Here is a 26,929-nt window from a genome sequence, read left to right as displayed (position 1 = left end):
AAATAAAGTGAAATGGCTCGCGACTTGAAATTCTAACTGATAGAGGGTTCTGGATTAGGATTATTGCCCTTTCAACAAATGGACATCTTCAATTGTATTAGTGTGAATAAGAAATTGGAGAGATGAACTTTTGTTAAGAACAGAGAATTGGCAACCAGAAGAGTAAAACATAGGGCTACTTAAGTTTGAAATTGATGCATGAAGACATGCAAGAAGGCATTTTCATGCAACGATCAATAGACTGACATCTGTTAAACAGGGCCTGATTATGCTTCAACACAACTAGCCGCACCATTTGCAGTGGCTTCATATCTCTAAAAATTTGCTTGTAAATTTGGGTTCAATGTGAGGGGTAACTCATGAAAGGAAGGATCGTTAGATTCATTAATGGATAATTGTGTCCTACATCAGGGGCGGAGACATTAAGTGGAGTCAAATTTTAGTACAATAAAACATATATTTTAAAACAAATTACTAATGTTACATACCAGTTAAAATTATACCATACGAGTACTCAATTTTTTTAAAACGTTGCAAAATCAATTCATTATCAATTTTATTAAATACATCTTTTTCAATGTAACTAAATGAAACTCTTGATTTTTTAAAAATAATTTGTGAATTACCATCAACTTGATTTTCTACGAGTTTCTTTTAAGAAATTTATCTTTACCATGTTATAAATAAAAATCATAGTAACTTAATTTTGTATTATAAATAAAAAATTTACCGTCCACTTGAAAAATTCTTTTTTTTTTTTAAACTTTGAAATTTGAAGAATTGGTTTTGTCACTCTACTCAAGACAGTTCACCCCTTGTTTTTGGAAACTTTGGATGAATTTATTCTTGAACTAACTTCCGTAAATAACTTGAAATAAATTCAAAATTGTCATGATGGTAAGAATTATGAAATTTCAATTGTTTGGGGTCGATGTATATGAGAAAAGAGAATTTGGTAAAATTTAGTGGAGTCAAATAAGATGCAAATTTAAAATTTTCTAAATTACCTAAGGCTAAAAACTAATTTTCCAAAATTAAGTGAGGTCAATTGACTCCACTGGCCTCTCGTACTCGTATGGTCCAATGGTGGTTCAATTCTTATTGGTTTCCCGTGATCCTGTTGGGTCACTTCCCTTGTATAGGTTAGAGTAACAGTAGGTGTAGATAGTGACAATAACAAAAAAAAAAAAAAATTGACCCACTTGCTTGCACATGCTCCACCACTGTCCTACATCAAGTCAAGAAATGAACAAACACCACTCAATATGTAAATTAATAAAGGATCGACACCTAACATTTTAAGTTTTTTGATCAATGACGGGGTTTTAAACTTACATATTACACCTCTTCCGTGGATTCACTTGAGATTTTTCTCCCTAACAAACACTTTTAGGCACATCCCAGAGGCAGTGGGAATGGAGGCAGGGGCAGCCACAATCCCCCAACATTTGGAGATATTTTTAAATTTTAGCCACTAGGTGACTAGGAGATTATGAAAATTTTCATTAAAAGTGTTTCTTTCACTCTACGTCTACCCCTTAAAATTTTGACAAAATTTCCTTTGCTTCCTCCCCCACATAGCTTATATTGCATGAAAAATTTGAACTCTTACTATTCTTTACACATTTTTTACCTTGTTATTTGTTTTGTTGGTCTATACTAAAAACTCAACTTCTTTAACTGTTTAGTGTTATGTATTCCTTGTTAAAATTTTGGTTGAAGAAGTGTAATCTAATAGCTAAGTTGGGCATGCCTTTTAATTCACATTTTGGACAACTTTTTTATGACAATATCTCATCTATGCTAATTGCACACTATTAAATATAACCCAATATCTAATCAATGTATTCATTTAGATACCACAAATTTGTTCAATCTATACTCAATGAGAATGCAACCCGATCAATATATTTCACAACAAGTTGCAAGATAATTAAATACAAAAATCAAAGGGGCATACATAAAAAAAAAAAGGAAAGGCTTCATTGTAGAACATGCATTAGAAAATGATGATCTCCTAATCAATAATCATCATACCAACAACGAAACAAACTTATGATGTTTTAATAGTAATATTTGATAATAACAATGAGTCTGTTTGCATAGGTCGAATTTGAATGATTTGGATAGAAATTTTGATTTCCACGATTTAAGTTATTTGACTATGGTATTGTGCCAGATTGATGTACCGAGATTGAAATCACAATTATGACTTTGGACAGCCTCTGGTACATTTCACAGCCACTAAATTGAGACACAGGTCCCACACTTTGACTTTTGAATTAATTGCTCGTTGTCTTCACATTGTTGAATGAGTCTGTGGGCGGCGAATTAAATTTGGATTTTCCTTCGGAATATCATGCCCTTGCATGATGTTGGATTTCCCACATTTTAATAACAACTCACTTAGATTTTTGAAAAACTCAACCAATTTTTTTTCCTTCTTAGTCTAAATAAACCCCAAGTTGGTATTCCAGCTTGTTTGGCGACCAGTAGTAAAAACTCAATACTCATGGCTTTAAATGACACGACAGTAATGCTCCGATTACAAAGAAAGGCAACATTATACTACGAAGAAAGAGAAATTTATTTGGGCATTACAAATGTGGCAGTACTGCTGCAAAATCGTGGATTCTGTAGCGAATAGCAAATAATGCTTTGACTGCTTCACACACGGTGTCGTGTATTTCTATAGGCATTGAACATATGTGTCGCTATTATATCTCTCATGGCAATCCATTGATCAACAACTTCCGGTGGAGAATGCAGCGGCTATATCTCGCGATATGAAGGAATTGCATCATAAATATCTGGATCTCCCACATCCTAGTTAGCAAAATACATATCATTCAGCTGCTGGTCCCTAATGAAATTATGCACTACACAACAAGCAATAACTACATTTATCTGCGTTGTTATCATGCAATTTGATACGGCTCTCCTTAAAATGGCAAATCTCATCTTAAGGACACCGAAACTTCGCTCTATGACATTCCGTAGTGTAGAATGCCGGTAATTAAAAAGTTCTTTGGCAGTTGCAAATCTCCCCCTCCTGCGACCACTTACATCCCCTATAAAGTGGTAAGAAATCGGACACGTTTCGATACGCGGAGTCAACCAAATAGTATTTTCCTATGACAATTCGAAAATACAATCGAATTAGTTGCATTGAATTGCTGGCTTATATACATGGAAGGATTACAAATTATACCTGGAAGAGGCATAGGGAAGTGATTTGGGCCTGTCAAAGCCCCATCCAAAACTCGGGCATTATGTGCACTTCCCTCCCAACCAGCATACATATATACAAATCGCATATCATGATCGCATACAGCTAAAACATTTTGTAATTGCACTCCGTGTCTATTAGTGTATGCCACTTGCTGTCCGCTGGGGATAGAAGTAGGTATATGTGTCCTATCAATAGCTCCGACGCAGTCCTTCAGATTCAAAATAGTAAATGGATAAGGTAATAACTAGTATATGAATGACATGTGATCTAAGTACCATTATTATGGCCTAAAAAATAATCTAATAAATATATGTGAAGTCCCATAAAACAAACAAAAAAAAGGCGATGGCAAACTTCCAAGTACAAGACAATTTGCCACTTTTAATGTCCCTGATAGGAATTAGTACGGTGATGTGTCATCTTATTCATCTGCGGGACAAGACTTGTATTTCAATTGTTAGATGAAATTTGAAAAGAAACGGATTTTGATCCCAAGGTATGATTCTAACGCAATCTATAGTATTCCAACTGTGATGCATGATGAACTGTAAAACTCACGAAATTAATAAGCAGTAGGGGGTTAAAATTTTAGAAAGTTATGGCAAAACAATTTTGATTTAACCGTATTTCAAACCAAGGATAAAACCTCCTGTCGTTCATAATTTTCGGATGAATTTCGTCCCGACGTCTTGGAGTATTGATGAATTGTACGAATGTGCATAGGCCCTGGATGACTTCGTGAATATTTCGATGCACTGTCTCCATCGAATAGTTAAATCGGTCAGCAATCATTTGCATTCGCATGTTGTGGCTCGTCATGGCCAATGTCATCGCCAGTGCCTCCTCTATTGTAACCCGTTTTTGATGATTTTGGGGAACAAATCCACATTCGGCCAAAAGCTGGCACAATCTCATGAAAGAATTAACAGTTAACCTTGTAGCATCCATAATTTGGGTGTGGTGACCTAACATCAATTCTTCAACCCAGTGTCGTCCTGTTAATACAGATGTCCTGCATAATACCTTCTAGATTGGACCCCCATATGGTTCTGCATTTGGCCCAAATAATAGTGTAGCGCCAGCAGTAAATAGAAGATCATCTTCGTCTGATGACGAGCTCGTTCCCTGGACATCACCAAATGCGTTCATTTGTTATTCTGCCAAAATAGATAGAATGGTGGTTTCTCGGGTGGATTACTATTTAAATGCTTGAGATTCCTATATTCACATGCTATTTTTTTCTACTATCTGTATGTGTGTTTGGATAAATTTTTTGCATCCTTTTAAAGTCCATGACCCTTCGCGTACAACTTGTCCGTTACCTAGGGGATCTTGGAGGGGTTCTTGTGATTAGGTATCAAGAGTGATTACCATTATTACTAGCTCACTTGGATCGTCTTTGGATTCCAGTACGAATGAATATATACAGCTTTGCCTATACTTGTTCGCAACCCGATTCCCATTTTATTTGTATGGTTACGATAAAGTCAACTGAGAAGGCTGTATGAGAGGTCAAATCTTAGGAAAGAAAATCTGCAGCGAGATTTGTTTTATAATCTTGTGCTACTTGTCCGAACCCATTTCTTTTTAAAAAATTTATTTTGCTTACCTTGAAGCCTGATAGAGTACTCTGATGATTTTCGCTGTAGATCAATAAATTTGCAGGAGTATTTTGGTGGTGGATACTATTTGGATAAGGGAACTGCTTTGCTGTCCATTTGAGTAGAATATCTAGAAATTTTTGCATTATTGCCTTCCACTACTGCAATCATTCTACTGCCTTCCACTATTGATTATTACTTACGCGCAGTACCAATTGGAAGGCATTTTTAACCTATTTGTTTAATTTTAACATTTAAGTAATGTCCTGTCCTTCATTATAATATTTTCACTTCTGCCACAACACGTTTTCATCCAATAAAAATTGTGAACTATGTGGACTAAAATAAAAGTCAGCATTAAAGTATAACATCAGTATCCTGCAACAAAATAATAATATATAACTATTATTATCAATTCCTCCATAAAGTGAATTAACAAGCTAACGCTTAAAAAAAAGAGGGCTATCCAAATATCAAATAGAAGACACGTTACTATTTAAATTGCATAGGTGAAGTTATTTCAAGGAATGCGGAATAAGAAACTCAACATTTCATAATTATCCAAACAAGTTTTTTGAAGGAAATACATTTAATGACAGGCCGAAAATCCCAACTCAGCTATGCCAAAATACAAACAGCACTTTCACTCAAATATTTAAAGGCCGAGCAGTTTGTCTGCCTGTAGTTGTCATGCACAGCCACTAAAATCTGAAGTCTCACCTACCTTTCATCTGGCCCCATCTGAGAGGCAATCTCCAAAAAATTCAACCAATACTCTTGAAGATCGCGAGTGAGACTCAGGAAAATCTTCCGTCACTTGTCTTCCTGGAGTTGTAAAACAGCAGTGAGCTTCCTCCCTTTGTGCACCGATTCGAACGATTCCACGACCTGAGCTGCCATAGTCACATCAAATTTCTCTTTTTCAGATTCTCTGCGACCTTTGATCTGTAGTTTTGAATTTGCTAGGGTGGAGAGCGAGTGGGCACATTCGGCGAAAGGATTGTTTGTACTTCTACTTGACTTGCTTCCATGAGATCCAGTTGGGAGCGAAGTCGTGCCCCCTGACTGCTTGATGCTCACTTAACTCCTACACTTGGAGCTTCTTTGTTGAAGTCGACATCTTGGCCTGCGTTGTACACTTCATCACCAAATTGTGAAGAGAAAATCTGCCCACCAGTATGTCCAGCTCGCTTGCGTGGATTCAAAATTGAAGGCGGTACCGAAGAAGCTTGAGCCTGATTCCCTGTAGCGGTTTCTCCTTCTAAGACCTCAAACAGGATAGCATATTTGTCGATACATTGGAAATATCTAAAGTTCCTATAATCTTGGTTCTCCTGTTGGAAAGCGACAACAAGGAAGGTGAAATATGTCATCATTCACAATGACAAAATATTAAGTGCGAGGACAAATATAACCCAAAAGCCCACGGGGGATATTTTATGGCCAAGTGTATTCAGTTATGCACTGTATAGGCCCCGGAAGTAAAATACTTTGAACAATTCCTTCTACTTGATTTGCACATTTGCTGTTACCTTATAATATTGTAAATGGGTCATCTTTGATAACAAGAGACAGATTAGGTGCTGATGGATATTTCAAAACTTCCCTAACTGTCCAACTATAACTAATGTTCATGCTATAAGATGCTAAGGCCAAAGACAAATAAACAAGTAATGGTTCATGCAGTAGTAATTATACGTTACAGGTTAAAGAAACAGGAATATTCCACAGTACATGGTAAGACGAAATACTGCCATAGCAAGTTACATGACTGGAACTGAATTTAAGTTATTTGAGATGTTACTATTTGCAAATTGTTCCATTGAGAATCTTCAGCCAAGAAGCATCTCCTATTCTTGTTCCCAACCAATACCAGTTTCGAACGTTTGTCACAGACTCTTTAACTTGGCAAAGGCACTCCAAATCTTGTTCAAGAATTTAGAATGGTACACTGTCCAACTATGTTGCTTTCCCCAGGTCAAATTTAGGTGGGAAGCAAGTTTCATCCAATTGGCATCTGATGCAATGTTTGGATTCCACTCCCCACTCTTTTTCCATTCGACATATGTCATACAGAAGTGTATTTCCATGTTTTCATCTCAATGTGCCTTTGCAATGGTGTGGTCTCGTGGCATCTATATAAGAAACAAAAAGGACTTGCATTATTAAAATTTGGTTTATCAAAGAAGAACCAGATTACAACACTTGGGGAATAACAACCAAATAAAATCTAGTTTATCAAAGTGTTTGCACCCCATAAGCACCGAAACAGAAATATTTTTAATGACAGTAGATTCCCTTCCTTTAATGGTCAAGAGCCTTGTAGACATGAATCTAAGGAATTATAACACACATCGTCACCTTTCACATGCTATTTTTCACTGAGAAGTTGGTGTTGTGTGTGAGAAATTTCCCAGATTAGGGGTTGGATCACTATCAAGCAATCTACTTTATTGTTAGCTAGCCATCCATTCCTTAACCCAATAATAACTAATTTCTTTTATAACTTGCTGTCAATTCTTGGTGGGGTAGATCACTGGCACAAAGTATCTCTAGTTTGATGTTTTTTATTGGGACTAAGTGATAAGAATCAACAGGCCAAAAACTCAAGCCACATGTATGCTACCAAGTTTGAAATCAGGTATAGTGTCACAGTATAGAGTACAGGGGATTACACAATATTTCATTAGTTATCGGTCTATAGGCATTGAATGGCAAATCTGGTACAACAAGCAAATATAAGTAAATAGTAAATTAATTGTGGCATGAAGGAATCTTCACATTTGAGGAAGATGCATTAAAAATCAAACAACAATGGCCATTTGTATGGATATATTGGGGATTTACTCTAAAGTAGTTGACAAGGGACTGGATGTAGTCGTTCGAGTCTGTGACGGAGTGGACGGATGAAGCTTCGGAAAGACGGGGTGGAGTAGTAGGACCGGACAGTGATCTCCTCCGCTTGTTGGGTATTTACTAGTGCTCTACCTTCAACAGCAGGTCATGCTGAGCCAGACCTCAGACCAGTACCTGCGGCAAATATTTTGATTTCTAACGGCCAGCTATTTGCATTTGAGAATGCAGGTAATTTTTGAGAGACCTAATGCCTAAATCGTGGATTTGTTACTACTCTGCAGGAAATACAAATTATCCATAAAGTGGACTAGACGAAGCAGCAAGCCTATTTTATCCAAGTCAAATTCATGTACTGGATGCCAAATGCACAACTGCCAATTATAACATGCAACAATTGGATTACCATACTCATTTCTTTCAGTACATATCATGCCCTTCCTCGAACTTGCACTCCACTTTAATTGAGTTTACCAGTAGTTTATCAATTTTCTTGAAATCCCTTTTCTTTACAAATAAGAAACTCGAAACAAAGAAAATTGCATAGCGAAAGAAATAAAATAGTATATAATGAGGAAATATGGCATCACCAAAATCTTTTTTCACATACTAATGCTCAAGAATCACCAAGCAAATCTCATAATTAACCTTCTCATGCCATGATGATGAATCCAGATTGGGAACAGAAGATGGGGAATCAATCATCAAATATCAAATTTGACCATGCTATTAGGATAGAGCAAAGTTAATTAGATCCAATTAGTGGTGCATTATCATGAGCCGACAGCCAACAACCACAGCAATTATACATAGAATTTCATCATCATAGCCTATAATTTAACTGATCTAAAGTAAAGAAACAGAAGCCGTCAAAGGAAGAAAGACTTTTCATAACCTAACGATTTAATAAATACAAGAATTCCACTCATATCAGACAGCTAAGCCCAGCACGGATTTGGATCTACAAAGAACGGTTTACCAATTTGACGGCCGCAAATTAATTTCAATCATTGATTTGAGCTACCGCTAATAGTATAGGCAAAAGAATGTGCTATGGGCGGTTAAGAAAGAGGTCCGACTAACCTGAATTGCAAATTGTTTTCCAAATTCGGACAGGAAAAGATAACACCCTCTAAATTAGCTGCCAACGGTCAGTTAATAGCATTGAATTTGGCCTTAAGCAAGCTCCAAATCAGGAAATCTTATTTCAGCATGCACTGCTTCACCATTGAAACCGGCGCACTGATGGAAACCCAGATGCCAAACTGAGGCGAATCTAACTTTGACTGCTTCAGCACTTCATACTTTGGCAGGCGCACTGTTGTTGCCTCTTATCGTTCAGAGCAGAAATTGAATTTTTGTGAGGTGAATGTTTGCAGGAGGAGAACGAGGTATAAGGAGGTTGTGCATAACAAAAATGGCAAACGGTGGAATGGGTTTTCTTTTTGTGAATAATCAATACTTAGCTATGCCAATGGAAGGAAATGTGCCGACATCGCATGGGTGTCTGGCCCTGATGCCCTTGATGGGATATTATTTTCACTTTTCTGACAGTTTCACGTGATGGAGGAATTGCACCGTACTTTAAAACATTGGTGGGGTCACCCAACAAATGTTTTTCTTTGACCCACCACAAGTCTTCAAGTATGGCAAACTGAAGTGTCCAAACAAGGTTTTCAAAACTTGTTTTGCACCACTAAATTAGATAAACCAAATTTCCAGTCCAAACAAACTCAATCTTTTCTTTACTCTACTAAAAGCACGAGTTGGAGTTGCTACGGTGTGCATGGACCCGTTATCCTGTAATTTCGAGCAACTTTGAGGGCATTTTAGATGAAGCAGTGGAAAGTTTTCTGGTTTCTTATATTAGTCACTGGATCATGTAGTGCTACAATCTTGGCCATTCAATTTGCCCAATGTTTGGCCTACATTGGGAGACAGATATGAGAAAACAAACAAAAGCACTATTTCAATACTTGACCATGGCTCATCTTTTTCCTCACTTCACTATTCTGAATCTTATCTCCTCTTCCCTACCAATTAACTCACAAATTTTGCCTTTCACAAAAAAAAAAAAAAAAAATTACACTCACACGCACATACAAAAACATCTTGGGACCTTACCAATTAGGTTGAAATAATTGGGTTAGTTGAATTTCTTCTCCAAGAATCTCCAAGAAACAACTTTCTTCTTGTAGTTATTTGGAATTTTCAAATACTTAGACTAACAGCAAATTAGTATTATTAAGAAGTTTGGTGTTGTAAATTTCCATGACTAATAGTTGTAAATTTTGTTTATGTCATTTGAGCTACAACATAAATGACTGATTCCCCCTCCCTCAATTCCTATGATTTTCTTTGCGGTTTCTTGCTTTAGGATATATCCTAGCATCATGTTGATGCAATTAAGAGTTTTATGTGGTCATTATAAATAATCAATTCTTCTTAAATAATCTAAACAACGATAGCAATTTGAATGGATTTCAAATCTTTCATCAAATTCCTCAATTCGAATGAAGCTAAGAGATTAGCAGGTTACTTTTTTTGTCTTGCAAGTTTTCATACTGAAACACTAGAATTAGAAACGAATAATCAGTACCTTCGTATTTTGCATTTTTTAAAATCCTTCTGGGCACTCCATGCATTTTGCATGGCTACCAAAAACTAGTATAGAAAAATGTACCAGTGATATCAACAATATATAATATAAACACGTAATATGATAAATCTTCAACCCTATATAAATAATAAGTATGAATTAATTTCAGAAACATTCCCTAAGGTTTATATTAATGTCACCTAGTATTCTTGAAGTTTTAGAAATCTTACAAAGCTCCCCTTGAATGACAATTTGTATAACATTATGTCACCACTTATATGTAAAAGTAATATTAGAAAATGCATTGGAGGAGAGAGATTATATCATTTTTTTACTTTTACCATTGTTCAATTTGATTTATGAAATTTGAAATGTAAAACAAGACAAATAAGATGGAATATTAAATTTAGAATATGAGAAGGTGTAAGTGCAATAAGTAATATATTTAACCGTTTCATAACTTGCTAACACTATTATATACAAGCGCAATACAAGCGTAACTTTTACAGTTACTTTAACATTATAAAAAGACAAAAGTTTCAAGAGATTGGTGGCAACAAGAAGGAAATTAAGAGTAAAGATTATTTAGTAAAGAGACACAAAAGTTTTGCTGCAAAGAGGGAAATTAGAATGAAAATTTTAGAAAATCAATTGTGGCAAAGACGAATATTAAAAGCAAAGATTTTGCAACAAAGAGGGAGAAGAATATTGTAAATGTCATTGTTGTTATTTGTTTTTAAATATTTTAGCTTGTAGGATTTTTTTTTTTAGTCAAAATCTTTTCTCAACCTTTTGCTACTTAAAAAAAAGGGATAATTTCAGATACCTCCCCTGAGGTTTCTGACAGTTTCACTCCCCTCCCCTGTGGTTTCAATAATACCACAAACCTCCCTTAAAACTAGATAGGCAATGCCAAAATAAGCCCAATTTAAAAATACAAACAATAAAAAATTAGTAGCTGGAGAGAGAAACAAGTGTATACCACAAATGCCCTCATTATCTTGCATTAATGAACTAATCTCATGTGAAGAAAAAACAGGGAATTTAAGAAGAATGAAACTTGAGGGGGTGTAAGTGAGACCAATGCATTCATTAAGGTCTGAACGTTAGTAGTGAACAAAATGGAAGGCAACGGCTCTTTCTGGCAGAGCATGTTGTTTTGTCAAGCGAGCACATAATTGAAGAACGGCCTGCATAACCAAAGCTGGTACATGCTGTTTTATCAATACATTACCACAATCTTCCATCGTCAAAAAGCCTGTAGGTTTTCCAAATGTTTTCTCAAAGATGGTGCTACTTTCTTTATCCTGCAAAAGAGGAGTGGATTTTTTCTCAGCAACATCTTCCAGAACTGGAGATGCAACATGTTCCTCTGATGAGTCAGGTATTAGTCCTGCTGCAGTCTCTTCTGTACTTTCACGAGAGATTTTGGGCCTGGATTGCAACAAATTATCTAGGATTAGAAGTAAGGCACTAATACATTTCGGGCTCAAAATCTCATTTCCTGCAGTAGTCCTTGCTTTGAAGTTCATCAAGATATCAATTGCCAATGGGACAATGCCACTCTGCACAGCAATTTGTCGAGCATTTTCAGCTCCAGATAAAATCAATGCTAAAGTATGTGAAACCATGCACAATGCACTATTATCCTCTGAGAATTCCATGGGGCATTGCTGTAGCTGCTTTACAAGATAAGGAATCACCCGATCACGGTCTTCTCCTTTGTTCCTATTGCAAAGAGTCACAAGCAAATCTGTCAACTGGAAAGCCATTGAATCACTACTGTGAAACAACTTCATTGTTGCAGCAAGGATGTCATCAACAGAAGGGGTCTTAATTTGTTCCTCTTCTGCCAAAACATCCACTGATTTTTCAGTGTTATCGACTTTAGATGCTTATGAGGAATTTCCTAGAGATAAAGCAAGTGCACGAGCCAATTCATCATCCTCCAGCACAGGATCTTCAGCATGACTATTTAACCATTCCATAGCCATTTCGACACTATTAGTTTCCATTCTTCTTAATGCCTCCTCAGCTCTTGCTCTTGAGAACCCCATCTTAACAATGGTAGCAATGGTAGCTTCATCAGGTGGTGGAGCCACCAAACGTTGGTTTGTATTCCCTAACAACCCACTACGATTTTGTTTAACATCAGCAACACCAGAATATACATGAGTGATTAGTGAAATAATAGAAGTTATAAAAACTGGATTACAATTTGGAAACAAAGGGTGATTCCAGATGGGAACTATCGCATCCAGAACCTGAGACTGCATCATACGAACAAACACTTCAGGGTCCTTAGGAACAGGAAACAACCCAATAGACAGACCAACTGCAACAGGTTGCACAAGCAGCTGTGCCTGGGATGCTGAGGTTGGAGACAACAGCAAAGAAGAATTGATAAAATATTCAAGAAGGCGACAATAACTCTACAATGTATCAAGCAGCCATGAACTGTGAGACAATTTACCTTCCTCCGGTAAGACAATCATAAAAAGTTACAAGTAACTCTTGGGATCTACCTTAGCCACTCTTACTTTTCTTCCCATAAAATGGAGCACAATATCATGAACATCAGTGATAACCATCCTACAATAGACAATCAAAAGCTACTGAAGTTACTGAAGTTACAATATTAGTTATTGAAGTTACAGAAAATATTAGCTACAATATTAACCATCTTGCAACATTGGTTGCTGAAGTTACAGAGCAAGCATAAGCTTTCTAAGTACTGAGGTTTGGCATCTAACTATATCAAACAACCCCAGTCAGACGAGAAATTTAGAATCAAGTAAGCATAATTTGGTAGAGGCTTAGCAAACCAAGTCACATGACAAACCAGAAAATCATAAGCAAACATGTATCAAGCTTACACAAACAACAGCCAAATCATCACAAGCTGCCAATATCATATTGAAACAGAGTATGAAATCTTAAACACTTACCTGGTAAATTTTTCTTAATGAGCTAAGAGACTCTTCAGCTTGTTTGCCAAGACCTTTGTTTGCCAAGAGCTTTCTTAACGAGAATCAAGAGCTTTGTTTGCCAACCATCAACCTCAGTTGCTATATCTCAACAATGGCGGGAACAAAGTAAGTTTCTTGCTTCTATATGTACCGTGCCTATCAAGCTGTTATGTCAATCAGACCATGGCGCCTAAGTTTGGTGCCATTTTGCTGAAGGCCCCTTTCTATATTGCTTGTTAGGACTCTAATTTTTCGTTAATTACATTAATTGTGTTTATAACTAACTTAACTAAATTTTTCCAGATAATCACGAAATATTAGCAAACTTGTGAGGGTATTTAAGTCTTTTTGGCACCAATGACTTAAGAAATGGGACCTCACAATCTGACAAGGGAGGTTTGTGGTATTATTGAAACCACAGGGGAAGGGAGTGAAACTGTCAGAAACCTCAAGGGAGGTATCTGAAATTATCCCAAAAAAAAAATAGGAAAACATAAGATGTAACTTTGTCATTTCAATGCCTCTAATCAAGACGTCAAATCCCATCACATTAATAGGAGAGCTTAGTGAGATTTTCGGGACTTCCAGTGTGCCAGACGACATTAGGATGAACCTCGGGGCAAATTTCTGAAATTAACCCTCATAAATATCTTTACCTTTTCTTCCATTATTATCGCCAATTTAAATGACTACAGGGGCACTCCGGATAAAATACCATTGCAGCAGGAAGTAAATACTGAAATCCCATTGCAGGCAGCAGGAAGATTGGTTTGGTGTTTGGATTGCCGGGGAGGGAATATGGCAGCCTGCGCAGGATTGCCAACTAACGCTACTATTGCTTCAGCAGCACCATTGCAGCAGCAAATCTCCAACTCCTCCATAAAGAAGCTACCCAATAAACCTTCCTCCCCTGTTTCTGTTTCTGTTTCTCTTTGCTCTTGCTCTTCCTCTTCTAGGTGTTGTACAACTAGGAGTTGTACCACTACCACCACTGAAGAAACTTGTTCGAACCAGAAATTTAGTTACAGCAGAGCCTCCCCATCCCTCAGATGGCCCCACCTCAAATTCCCAGAAACTCACCACCTCCACCACCATTCCTCTTTCCCCCAACCGCCCTCTCCCACTACTTCTGCTGTAAATTTGGTAGGGGAGATCAAGGGTGGTAGAGCTGAAAGTGCTGACAGAGAAGAAGAGACAATTTTGTTGAGAGGGAATGGGGAGGAGGAAGAGGAAGAAGAGGCGTTGCGTTGGCCTAGGCCTACTAGGAAAGCAGCTAAGAAAATGAACAAACTGGCGTTAAAGAGGGCTAAAGATTGGCGGAAGAGGGTTCAATTCTTGACTGATAGGATTTTGGGTTTGAAGCCCGAGGAGTTTGTTGCTGACGTGCTTGATGAGAAGATGGTTCAGATGACTCCTACGGATTTTTGTTTTGTCGTCAAGTGGGTCGGGCAGACCAGTTGGCAGAGGGCACTGGAGGTCTATGAATGGCTGAATCTTCGCCATTGGTACTCCCCTAATCCCCGCATGCTTGCCACCGTGCTCGGTGTGCTTGGTAAGGCCAACCAGGAAGCGCTGGCCGTCGAGATTTTCACTCGGGCGGAGCCTGGGGTTGCTGCCACTGTCCAAGTGTATAACGCCATGATGGGTGTTCATGCCCGGAATGGGCAGTTTACTAGTGTTCGGCAGCTGCTTGACTTGATGCGCCAACGGGGCTGTGAGCCAGACCTCGTCAGTTTCAATACTCTGATCAATGCACGTTTGAAAGCTGAGCCTTTGTCGCCAAATTTGGCAATTCAACTCCTGAATGAAGTCAGGAGCTCAAAGATTCGACCTGATGTCATCACTTACAACACTCTTCTCAGTGCTTGTTCACGCGACTCCAATTTGGAGGAGGCCATGAAGGTTTTCGATGACATGGAAGTGAATAAGTGCCAGCCCGATCTTTGGACGTATAATGCCATGATTTCGGTGTTTGCCAGATGTGGACTACCTGGTGAAGCTGAACGGCTCTTCAAGGATTTGGAGTCAAAAGGGTTTTATCCTGATGTGGTCACATATAATTCTCTACTGTATGCATTTGCAAGAGAAGGTAATGTTCCGAAGGTAGACGAAATATGCAGAGAAATGGTTAAGATGGGTTTTGGAAAGGATGAGATGACTTTAAATACTATCATCAACATGTATGGGAAAAATGGTCAGGTTGGCCTCGCGTTGCAACTGTACAGAGACATGAAAACAGCAGGTCGGAATCCTGATGTAGTTACGTATACTGTTCTCATTGACTCGCTTGGAAAAGCAAATAAGATTACAGAGGCTGCACAGGTCATGTCAGAAATGCTTAATGCTGGTGTTAAGCCAACTGTCCGTACTTACAGCGCTTTAATCTGTGGCTATGCAAAAGCTGGGAAGAGAATGAATGCTGAGGAGATGTTTAATTGCATGCTTCGTTCTGGAATCAAGCCTGATAGGTTGGCTTATTCTGTCATGTTGGACATCCATTTAAGGTCTAATGAAACCAAGAAGGCAATGATGTTGTATCGGGAAATGGTTGATGATGGATTCTTGCCAGATCTTTCCCTTTACGAGGTTATGCTCCGAGTCCTTGGAAGAGAAAAAAAATCTGAAAGTATAGAGAAATTAATTAAGGATCTGGAGGAGTTACATGAACTGAGTCCACATATAATTTCCTCTATACTTACAAAGGGTGAGTGTTATGATTTTGCTGCTGAGATGTTGAGATTAGCCATTGCAAAGGGATATAGTTTGGACAATGAGAACTTGTTATCTATCTTGAGTTCTTATAGTTCATCTGGGAGGCACTTAGAGGCAATTGAATTGCTAAATTTTCTAAAAGAACATCCTTCTGGATCTGACAGATTCATATCTGAAGCCCTCGTTGTTATCTTCTGCAAGGCTAATCAAATGCATGCTGCTTTGAAGGAATACCATGAACTCCGTGAATTCAGTTTTTTTTCTGGAAGCTTTACCATGTATGATGCCCTCATCAAGTGCTGTGTGGAGAGTGAACACTTTGCTGAAGCTTCACAAATTTTCTCTGACATGAGATTTAATGCACTGGAGCCTTCTTGGGATATTTATAGAATCATGGCAACTAGTTATTGTAGACTTGGCTTCCCGGAGACTGGTCATTTTTTGGTTGATCAGGCTGAAGCAAGAGGCATTGCTGTTCATGACATATCCACTTATATTGGTCTGATTGAGGGTTATGGTAGGTTGAAGTTATTGGAAAAAGCAGAGAGCATTGTTGGAAGTCTAAAAAAACAATGTAGTGTAGTGGACCGGAAGGCTTGGAATGCATTAATACAAGCTTATGCTGCAAGTGGTTTCTATGAGAAAGCAAGAGCAGCATTCAATACAATGATGAGAGATGGTCCTTCCCCAACAGTAGAAACCATTAATGGCCTTCTGCAAGCATTGATAGTTGATGACAGATTGAACGAGCTTTATGTTGTAATACAGGAGCTGCAAGATATGGGCTTCAAAATTAGTAAAAGTTCTATTATTTTGATGCTTGATGCTTTTGCTCGAGCAGGAAACATATTTGAAGTGAAGAAGATATACCATGGAATGAAAGCTGCAGGATATTTTCCGACCATGCATCTCTACAGGGTTATGATAGAGTTGTTGTGTGGTGGAAAACAGGTAAGAGATGTTGAAGCTATGGTTTCAGAAATGCAGGAAGCGGGATTCAAGCCTGATATATCCATAAGGAATTCAATGCTGAAGTTGTACACAAAGATTGAAGATTTTAAGAAAACAGTTCAAGTATTCCAGCAAATTCAAGAAGCTGGACTGGAAGCAGATGAGGATACATACAGTACTCTGATACTAATGTACTGTAGGGATCATAGGCCAGAAGAGGGGCTTTCTTTGGTGCGTGAAATGATGCAGTTAGGTCTGGAACCAAATCTGGATACCTACAAAAGCTTGATTGCAGCGTTTTGTAAACAGCTGATGCTGGAACAAGCTGAGGAGCTCTTTGAAAGACTCAGGTCAGGAGGGCATAAACTGAATCGTTCTTTTTATCATTTAATGATGAAGATGTACAGAAACTCTGGAAATCATTCTAAAGCTGAAAAGCTGATGGTTGTGATGAAGGAATCCGGAGTGGAACCAACCATCGCTACAATGCATTTGCTTATGACTTCTTATGGCAGCTCTGGCCAGCCGATGGAAGCTGAAAAAGTTCTTAACGATTTAAAATTAACGGGTTTAACTCTTGGTACACTGCCATATTGTTCCGTCATTGAGGCTTATCTCAAGAATGGAGATCGTGATATTGCCATTCAAAAGCTCCTGGAGATGAGAGCAGAAGGTCTGGAACCAAATCACATGATATGGACTTGCTTTATTCGAGCTGCAAGTATGTGTCACAGTACTTCTGAGGCTATAATACTATTAAATGCCATTGCTGACGCTGGGTTTGATCTCCCACTAAGGTACACCAGTTTTTATTGCTTATTCTTCTTTATATTGTTGTTGGGACAAGATGATATTGGGGTGGCTTCTTTATAGAATTTGTCCATATTAAAAAATAACAGTGGTTTATTTTTTAGGTTTCTTAGAAATAGTTCAGAGTTATTGGTATTAGAGATGGATCGCTATCTTGCAGAATTAGAGCCATTGGAAGATAATGCTGCATTTAATTTTGTAAATGCTTTGGACGACCTATTGTGGGCTTTCGAACTTCGGGCCACTGCATCATGGATTTTCCAATTGGCAATCAAGAGAAACATTTATCCGCATGACATATTCAGGTAATGCTGATATGAGCTGTATATATACATGGTACTACGTTTTTTGAGAGCTTTCATGTTCATCTAGGTTAGAGAACGAGGAGATGTGTTTTTGCCTGTGGATGAGCCTCAGTTGATATGTTCCCCAGGAAACTCAAAATCATGTAAAACTTGATAAAGTTACCGTGTTTGATCACCAGATCCCCATATATTAAGTGAATCTGTGGGTTTTCTTTCCTGTTTCTGTTGATAACTAAATGAAAACTTGTGATCCTGAAAGCAGACCTTTGTTGAGGTCCTAATCACTTTCATGGTAACAGATGAGGAGAATTACACAACCTAAAACTCCACATTCATGTTAGTGATTGGTTTGTGCTTCAAATGAAACATTAATTGGCAGTTAAGTGCTTTAGGCTTCCCTTTATGTTCATACAGTCTTGCTCATTTGCATACATGATTCTGCAGGGTGGCTGACAAGGACTGGGGGGCTGACTTTAGAAAGTTATCGGCTGGTGCTGCTCTTGTCGGCTTAACATTATGGCTTGACCACATGCAGGAAAGTTTCTCTCTCGTTAATATCTACTCCGGTCTTAATCGAAAAGTTTCTTTGCTTGTGTTAGATTAGCCTCTATCATTGTTACTACGTCTTTGAGTCTCATGTAGATTATAGTTCTGCAGGATGCTTCATTGGAGGGTGTCCCAGAATCTCCAAAATCTGTGGTGCTGATAACAGGTGCATCAGATTACAATCATGTCTCACTGAACAGCACAGTGAAGGCATACCTATGGGAAATGGGATCTCCATTTTTGCCTTGTAAAACTCGGAGTGGTCTCCTAGTTGCAAAAGCTCATTCCTTGAGGATGTGGTTGAAGGATTCTCCATTTTGCCTGGACCTCGAGTTGAAAAACAACTCAACCCTCCCAGAGACAAACTCTATGCAGCTAATTGAAGGATGTTATATTAGAAAGGGCCTTGTTCCTGCTTTTAAGGACATAAAGGAGAGGCTTGGCCCAGTGAGACCTAAGATGTTTTCACGGCTGGTTTTGCTGCCAGACGAGAAAAGAGATAGGGTAATCCGAGCTGATATAGAAGGGAGGAAGAAAAAGTTGATCAAATTTGGAAAAGCTAGGGCTGTTGGGAGGAAGAGTGTGCAATTCAAGAAAAGGAAGTTTGTAAGGAGTTCTAAGCCATCAAACTCGGGAATGTGAGATCAAATAGGGCTGGCTTGCAGTTTTGACTGCCAAAGAAAGTCAAGCCTGTTTCCAAGTAAATTTCAGCGCGAATGTTGTCCTGAAATTTGTTTTCTTTGCATGTTGTCCTGATGGGAAAGAAAATCTTTACTACTATAAAGACAGGAGTTTCCAAATGACGAATCAAATTGAAGATGACAATTCAATTTCATCCTGTTTACTAATTTTGGAATTCTGTAGTTAATTTTGGTGGCAGAAAAGTAATTTCAGCGGTCTTAGTGTCTTCCAGAACTCCCCAATTCTCCAACTGTCTCCATCCCTTCTCTCTCTTTGTCGCTCTCATTCTCTATGAACCGCCCCTGCCGTCCATCCCAATCTCTTTCGGCTTTCTCGTCTTCTGTCTATACAGAAAATTCAAATTCAGCAATGGCAGTTGGTGATAAGGGATAATTGTGACTTGTGAGGTAGGTCTTTGGTCTTTTCTGCCCCGCAATTTGTCCCTGGATGGCCAAGAGAACCCCGACTAGAGAGCTGGGACTTGGAGGATGTGAATTTAGTTTTGCATAGCCCATTTGTCCTTGCCATCTGTGTCATCCTCACCGGCTTCCTTTCTGTGCAAGATTTTCATAGAATACACTTGAGGGTAATTAGTTTGGCACCATTTTTCTGAATATTTTGATACTTGGTAGTTAAATTTGCCATATCCTGAGCGAATATTTCCGGCTTCTCGCTCGTTGCCAAGATTTGAGGTTTTTTCTTGTGAAATTGTTGTCTATTTAGTACTTTGGGATGGTTTAAATGGTAATTATGTTCTCTTGGTTCATAAATAATTGTCCTTCCTAATTTACTCTACTTCCTTTGAATTTTGCTTGTGTACTAGTTGATTCAATAGTTGTGAAGTGAATGTAGCAAGATGGTCGTATGCCCAGCTTATTTATGGGGAACACCATCAGCGGTGATGACTTTGACAAATTCAAGAAGGTACAGGTATTCCAATCATGTGGTCTTTTCTGGCCCTCTTCCATATCACTTGATATTATGAAACTCTGGATGGTAAATCATGATTTTCGATGTGTAAAGTTTTCTGCGATTCTCCTCTTGTCATGTATACAATTAAGCATAATGCCTCTCATTGTTTCCTACCTAATTTATGCCACTTTTGTCATAGAGTACACTACTTTGTGCTGCAGTGGATTTGGCAAATTGTCAAGTTTGAAGAAAACTAATAGTAGTGAAGCAAAATGATTAAGTTGAAAATACTCGATAAATGAACAAATGAGAATATTTACCTTATACTTCTAAAATGATTGTGCCACTTCATTGCCTGAAGTTTTGAATTTTGATTGGTACTTTTGGTTGCTTTTATGATTGTTTGTTCTACTTCACTGCCTGAAGTTTTCAATTTGATTTTTTCTTGGGGTTGCTTTTGTGATTGTTCATTCTTTGTATAGAGATTACTTTTTATTAATTTGAGTTGTTTATCAATTTTTAGTGAGAGCCTTCTGTAATGTTGGAACATTTGAATGAAGAACAGCTGAACCTTGAAGTTGATTGGTGAGTTTGTCTTTGTTTTGCTGTGTTCTGCTTTTTATGACTGTTTATGCGTAGTATAGAAATATCTTTTTTCCCATCTGTGTATTATTTGTTCACCATTACCAGCTCAAATTTCATATCAGTTTTTCATTGAAATCACTATTAAACAGTGCAGTTGTCGCTCATTAATTAGTTCTTGAAGGAGAAAATCTCCCTTTTGAATTTGTCATGGGTTACTGAATTCCCCAGTGCCTATTCTTTCATCTGGTTATGAGCACGATTTGGCTTTTTATATGATCACAGGTTGTTCCTCAACTCCATTTATGAATAGTATCACTCTACATTTTCTTCTGGTCTTGTGATGAATTTTGGCAAAAAGTAGTAAAGAAATGAGAACTTGAAGAATTAGTTCCTGGAGTCTTTATGACTCTAATCCATCTTAATCTGTCAATGGATTCCGTTGTCTTTTCTACATCACATCCTATTATAATAGTCTGCTATTCAACATGAGTGTATAAAGAGCTAACAGCCCTTGCCACATTGGATTTTCGTTGTCGAGTCACGTGTCTTCGCTCGATGCATGGGCGTTGTAGCCAAAATCTAAGGCCTCTTCTAGTTTGCCTCGTTTCCATCAAGATAGTAGCCTCGACATTTCCAGCTCTTCCCCCTCGTTTGCTTCTCCTCCAGAATTCGGTTCCTGATCTGCTTTCAGGCCATTTTTGCTACGATTTAGGGACCATTTGCTTACGTTAGATCAAGTTTTCGCGTCTGTAATTCACGAGTACATTTCTTCCAGGCACTAATTTGAATGACAGCAACATTTCATAGCAGCTAATCTCAAAGTTTAGGATGCTTCTCCATGCTTGTGATTCTTACTTCCTTTTTCATTTTTTTTATAGGGGATTTTCGGGGACGCTGGCTTGCTATGGTCGGACTATCATTGTTGTTGGTAGGGAGATTTCTGCTATAATCTTTTGTGGCTGTTGTTCTATTCTCTATTTGTTTTGGATCTGATTTGGATCCTTGGTTGCCCTGATTTGGTACTTTGAGGGGTATTTGGGGGTCATCAATGTTGCTTTTGTGCTGCTATGACATTTTTCTCTTTTTTTTTTTTCATAACAGTAAGAATGTTCCTCTGCCCATTGGTACGTTGTTCTGTTCTCTTTTTGTTTTCCTCTGAATATCTAACTTGTTTGGAGCTTGTGTTTGCTTTGGTCTTGTAGTGGGTGGGGTTTTCTATTATTATTATATTTTTTTAATGAAGTCCATTTCTTATTTTTTTTCAGAAGTTTTCTTTTTGACCTTTTTACCATTTTTTTCTTGGCATTGGATCAGGTCACAAGATTTTTATCTTTTTACCTTGGCTGATATGAACTGAAGCCTTGATTGTACTGTTTTTCTACCTTTGTTTTGGGTCAGACGGGATAAAGTATCTTGTTTCTGCCACTAATGTACAGTTTTCTTGTTTAGTTATTTGGATTTTCATGTGCTTGGTTTCTTTTTTTTTTTTTCCGCTGCTCACTTTGGCTCTTACTGTTTTGCGTTTTGCATGTGTTAGAAAGTAATTTCTTGTATGTGATGTAATTTTTACAGTTTGTGCTCACCAAATTGACAGACTTCGTGGATGTATTAGATATGGTTCTAAAAGCTTTTCTAAAGTGTAACTCTTTAATAAACTTAAAAATGTTTTAGTCTTGAGGTATACTGAGGAATGGAATACATTATTGTGATTAAGAAGGTGCTTACCTTTAATATGAATTTTTTGATAATTTTGGGAGGTGAATATTATTTGTGGAATTTAGGCCATATGCTTGGGTAAAATGTGTAACTGGAGAACCAATGTTTCTAAACCAACTCATTGAAGGAAGAGTAAGGCGAAGAAAGGAAAAAAAAAAAAAGAATTAGACAGCACCATGCGTCTATGCTGGCGCAGATCTAAGCTTTATTTTCATTTTCTTGGTGCTTATTCAGAACGTCAGTTATATTTTTTGTTTTCTTTTATTTTTTAAGCTCAAATAAGCTTATTGACCTTCTTGGAGTTTGATATTCTGCATTTAATCTGGCCAAATTCTGACCTTTTTTCTGGGTCAATGATTTTAGAGTTGGAAAGCCTTATCAAGAGTAATGATTAACTGAGGACTCAAAAACCATTTACATAGCTGGCCATATTAAATCTCCTTCACGTTCCTTTTTTTTTCTTTCTAATTTTTTAAATGATCTGAACTATCTTTCCTTCGAAATAGTCGGGTTTTGAAGCTTCAAATCCTATTAATATTCAAAGCTCTATCTTGACGTAGCCAACAACATGTTTTACCATCAGCAGCATGGCTCTTTTTGTTCCCCTTTTTTGGAGTGGTCTCTTCAGTTTTCTTTTTGGTTGTTTTCTTTATGTTATCTGTAGCAATTCTTTCCAGAATCTTTTATCCAATGTTCAAATTAAAGCTTTTTCAGTTTTTCTTCTTTTTTTTTCAATTTTTTTAAGTTGTAATTATACAGATTTCCTTTTATTTTCACCAAGATTCTGTATGATGAATTTCATTTTCCGCCAGATGATATTCCAAAGCAAAGCTTGAGCGCCTACTTTTATGAAGAATTTTAATGACCAATTTCTTTTTATTGGATAGAGCAGTTGAAGAATTTTAGTTCCCAGTTAAGAAAGAAGAAGATCTTGCATTTTGAATTTCTGTAGAGTGGTTGGAAAATTTTAGATCTCAATTAAGAAAGGAGAGGATCTCGTAGTTTGAATTTCGAAAAAAGATGAAAATATCTTTTGAGTTCTCATGTTTCAATGTAAATCTTGTCATTGAAGGATGGCTAAGAAAGTTTTCTGAAGCTCTGATGAGGCAGCTTTTGTCTGACTTGTATTCAAGAGAGAAAAAATTATGAGCATTAACTACTGAAACAGTTAGAAACAACCCACATATTGATCCATCTAAAGTTTCTACTCGGCTATTAAGAAAAGAAGAGGGAAATTTGCATTGATTTTAGGTCTGAAGATGATTAAAAATGATGGGTAAAGATTGTCTTTAGGAGCTATATGCGAATATACTTCTTTCATGTGTACTTGAGTTCATTTGTATATACAACAGAGAAATCTTCCAATGTAATCCTCATTACTTTGTATAGGCACTTTACGTGTTCAAGTATTTTGCTTTTCGTTGTGTGAAAACGATTTGTTGATGTTACTGGCTTATGTCATTACATGTTCTCTTTTAATTTTTTTAATAGATTTGACAGAAAGAAGGTACTATATGAACTAAATTTGAATTATATTTGAGTCCAGTGCCACTATCCACACAAATGCAGACTTTGTGTTTAAAAATGTACATGCAACTAACTGCCTGCCGATATATGCTGGTTGATACTGTTCGGATTCAAGTAAGAAAGTATTTGGCGATATTTTTCATGTAATCCAGTCTGATCTGATATAGTTACATATGCATTAAGCTGATGTTTTATGGCTGCATAACATTCTCACTGCACAACTTCCTGGTTGCCTCTTGTTTTTAATGTTCTTACCAATTCTTGAAAGTTGTGTTGCTTTTCCTTCTGTTGTACATGTAAAGTGTTATAGAGTTGTTGTAGTATTTTGAGTAATTGCAGCCATTAGATCTCAAATTGTGGGTCTTTTTGTTTACACAATTTCAGCAACCGGGTTCAAGATTTTTCAGAGGAGCCACAACTAGAATGAGAACTAATGCTTGTAAAACCAATGCTTGTGAAAGTTTCTGTAACACTCAAGTAAATGTATTTCTTATAGAAGCCTACTATCTTGAGATCTGAAAATTTTGTGAGCGGGTCCCTGCAGTTCTTTGTATGATTTCGCTTGAGTTTTGTTGTCAGATTGGTGGACATTTTTAGATAAAAATCATGGATGCAAGTCACTTATTGACTACTGAGGTTGTACTGAAGCACTTTTCCTGTTGCATTTGGATTACAACTTCCACTTTACATGTCTGCAAGTTTAATCTACTATACTTGCAATGACTTCATAAAGTGATGAAATTATAGATTGATGTCAGCTACATTTGGTAATTCTATGCTAGATCAATGGCACTTTCCTTTTGTGATGCTGGAAGTTGTGAGAGCATACGCCTTGCGTACAAGTAGCTGACAGATTAGCACTCGTTTCAAAGCTGATCGCTATTTGCGCATCCTTTGTTCGGCGGAAGTTCCCGAGTACGCAAATAGAAGACTCCATGAAACAAGGACTCATTCATTTATTCCGCAGTCTAGAACTTCTTTGCTGTTATTAGCTTCACCAGGAAAGGTATGGGAAATTGTATCCCTGGCATTTTAGCTTGAGAATTTAGCTTTAGTCAGATTCTGCAAACTATAAATCTTACTGGTTGAGGATTTTAAGATTTCCTGGTCTGTCTTTTGGAACCTTTATTTTTTCTGAATTTGAGGGCTAAGCTTCTGCAACTGCAATGATATGTTGGTTGATTTTCGTTTCAATCATCAGTGTTTTTTGGACTTTTATTATGTTTTCCATGCGGTAAATATCGTACTTTATATTATGGTGTTTGTGATATTCTCTCTCTAACAATTGAAATATGGTATTGAAATACAACATTTGTAAATGGCATTTTATATCTTGATGTATTCTTGTGTTAATTTGCCTTTCGATTGATCACTGGCTTCACAATGGTTCTTGATGTATTCTTGCTCTACTGGGACTGTTCTATAAGCATTGTTGCAATATTCTCTCTCTCACTTGATGTTCATATGTCCTGGCAAAAATTAAACTGGAAATCAAAGATATATGGGACTCTATATTAATATACAATAAAAATGGCTTTTTTCTTTTCTGTTTTATAAGGTTAAAATTTGCATAAAACTCAAATTAGAGCATGGCTTTATCTAAACCTGAAGAAGCCCTTCTTAAAAAAAAAAAAAACAAAATAAGAGATCTAAAAATATGCATATTATACAAAAGAGATTTAAAAAATTCAAAATTCACTTGAAAGCCATTCCTGATTATAAGCAAACCAAACAAGTAGTTTTATAATAATACCCATTCCATTACTAAACCAAACATGTTGGGGGGAATCGTCAAAATCCATACTCATGCTACTGTTAATGATATTCATAGTGATAATGACTGAGGAATCTGAACCAAACGGCTTCTAAGGAACTATACCACCCCATGGTGACTACTGATTTTTATATTTGTTAGCTGAAATTTGTATCTGGCTCTCCATGGTTTTCCCGCCTTCAGCGTGCTTGAGTTCCCATATGAATTAGGAAGATTTGGAATGCGGTTTACTTTCTGCACTGGAAGCCCATGAATCATCTTACTATAAATGCTTTCACTATTTTGACAGCATGGAAAGATAGCAAAATCGATCCCCTGACGATGTTTATACAAGTTTTGAGTTTCGGTAGGAAATTGATGGATCTCTTAACCAGACCATAATGCAACTGAGCCTTGAGATAGCAAGTGTAGATGTCAACTTGGACTAAATCCTCTAATATTCTAGTAATTGTTAACTGACTTTTGTTGTTAAGGCATTATTTAATGAGGACAACATTTTCTATTTTTTACACGATTATATAATCACATGAACGTAGGGGTGTGCAAAATCGAAAAATTCCGATTTTCCGACCGAATTCGAATTCGATAATTCGGAATGAAAATCGGAATTTCGATTTCAAATTGGTCGAATTCGGTAACGAGATTTTTCAAATCGGAAATTCCGATTTCGAATTCACAATTCGAAATCGAAATCGAAATCAGAATTCGGAATTTCTATTTCGATTTCAAATATGTTATATATATATATATATATATATATAATTCATGAATTCGGTGAAATCGAAATTCCTATTTCGATTTCGATTTCAATTTCGTTTTCGTTTTCACACACATATATATAATATTTTATATATATGTAATATAATATTTATATAATAATAATAATAATAATAATTTTTATATTCATGAATTCGGAATTTACTGAATTCGAATTCGAATTCGAAATGAATTCGAATTCGAAATTGGTGAATTCAAAATCGAAATCGGTCGAAAATACTAATACCAAAATTTCAAAAAATTCTAATTTCAAAGTTCCTAATTACCGATTTTAATTTCAATTCACACCCCTACATGAATGTTTGACTTTTACTGAAATATCAGATGAAGTCTTGATTCTTTCTGAATGTTGCAATCTGAGAGGTTGCAGCCATCCTCA

At 37.0% G+C, this 26,929-nt stretch overlaps 1 protein-coding gene and 1 long non-coding RNA gene across 11 annotated transcripts; one reads left to right on the top strand and one right to left on the bottom strand.

Moving 5' to 3' along the window:
- Nucleotides 1–5,361: 5,361 nt before the first annotated feature.
- LOC113692803 (uncharacterized) lies at nucleotides 5,362–9,180 on the bottom strand. 2 transcript variants are annotated; one of them, XR_003449060.2, is made up of 4 exons: nucleotides 8,770–9,180; nucleotides 7,681–7,863; nucleotides 6,638–6,968; nucleotides 5,362–6,167 (listed from the first exon to the last, which is right to left on the bottom strand). It is a non-coding gene; the product is annotated as an uncharacterized lncRNA (long non-coding RNA). The 2 variants fall into 2 exon arrangements; XR_003449059.2 differs by lacking the exon at nucleotides 5,362–6,167 and having other exon boundaries at nucleotides 6,497–6,968.
- A 4,607-nt stretch (nucleotides 9,181–13,787) lies between these two features.
- LOC113693594 (pentatricopeptide repeat-containing protein At3g18110, chloroplastic-like) lies at nucleotides 13,788–25,193 on the top strand. 9 transcript variants are annotated; one of them, XM_072071737.1, is made up of 9 exons: nucleotides 13,788–17,714; nucleotides 17,832–18,032; nucleotides 18,477–18,569; nucleotides 18,692–19,845; nucleotides 20,083–20,183; nucleotides 20,695–20,756; nucleotides 21,635–21,684; nucleotides 21,858–21,880; nucleotides 24,782–25,193. In XM_072071737.1, exons 1-4 carry the CDS (start codon nucleotides 14,053–14,055, stop codon nucleotides 19,218–19,220), a joined length of 4,485 nt encoding a protein of 1,494 aa, XP_071927838.1. In that variant the 5' UTR covers nucleotides 13,788–14,052; the 3' UTR covers nucleotides 19,221–19,845; nucleotides 20,083–20,183; nucleotides 20,695–20,756; nucleotides 21,635–21,684; nucleotides 21,858–21,880; nucleotides 24,782–25,193. The 9 variants fall into 9 exon arrangements, with proteins under 9 accessions (XP_071927838.1, XP_071927839.1, XP_071927836.1 ...); XM_072071738.1 differs by having other exon boundaries at nucleotides 20,083–20,189; XM_072071735.1 differs by lacking the exon at nucleotides 21,858–21,880 and having other exon boundaries at nucleotides 18,692–19,278.
- The last annotated feature ends 1,736 nt before the right edge of the window (nucleotides 25,194–26,929 follow it).

This window comes from Coffea arabica, chromosome 11e (assembly GCF_036785885.1).
Source record: "Coffea arabica cultivar ET-39 chromosome 11e, Coffea Arabica ET-39 HiFi, whole genome shotgun sequence".
Lineage (NCBI taxonomy): Eukaryota > Viridiplantae > Streptophyta > Magnoliopsida > Gentianales > Rubiaceae > Coffea > Coffea arabica.
The sequence above is the reverse complement of the archived record's forward strand: the minus strand, read 5'-3'. Positions and strand labels throughout refer to the sequence as shown.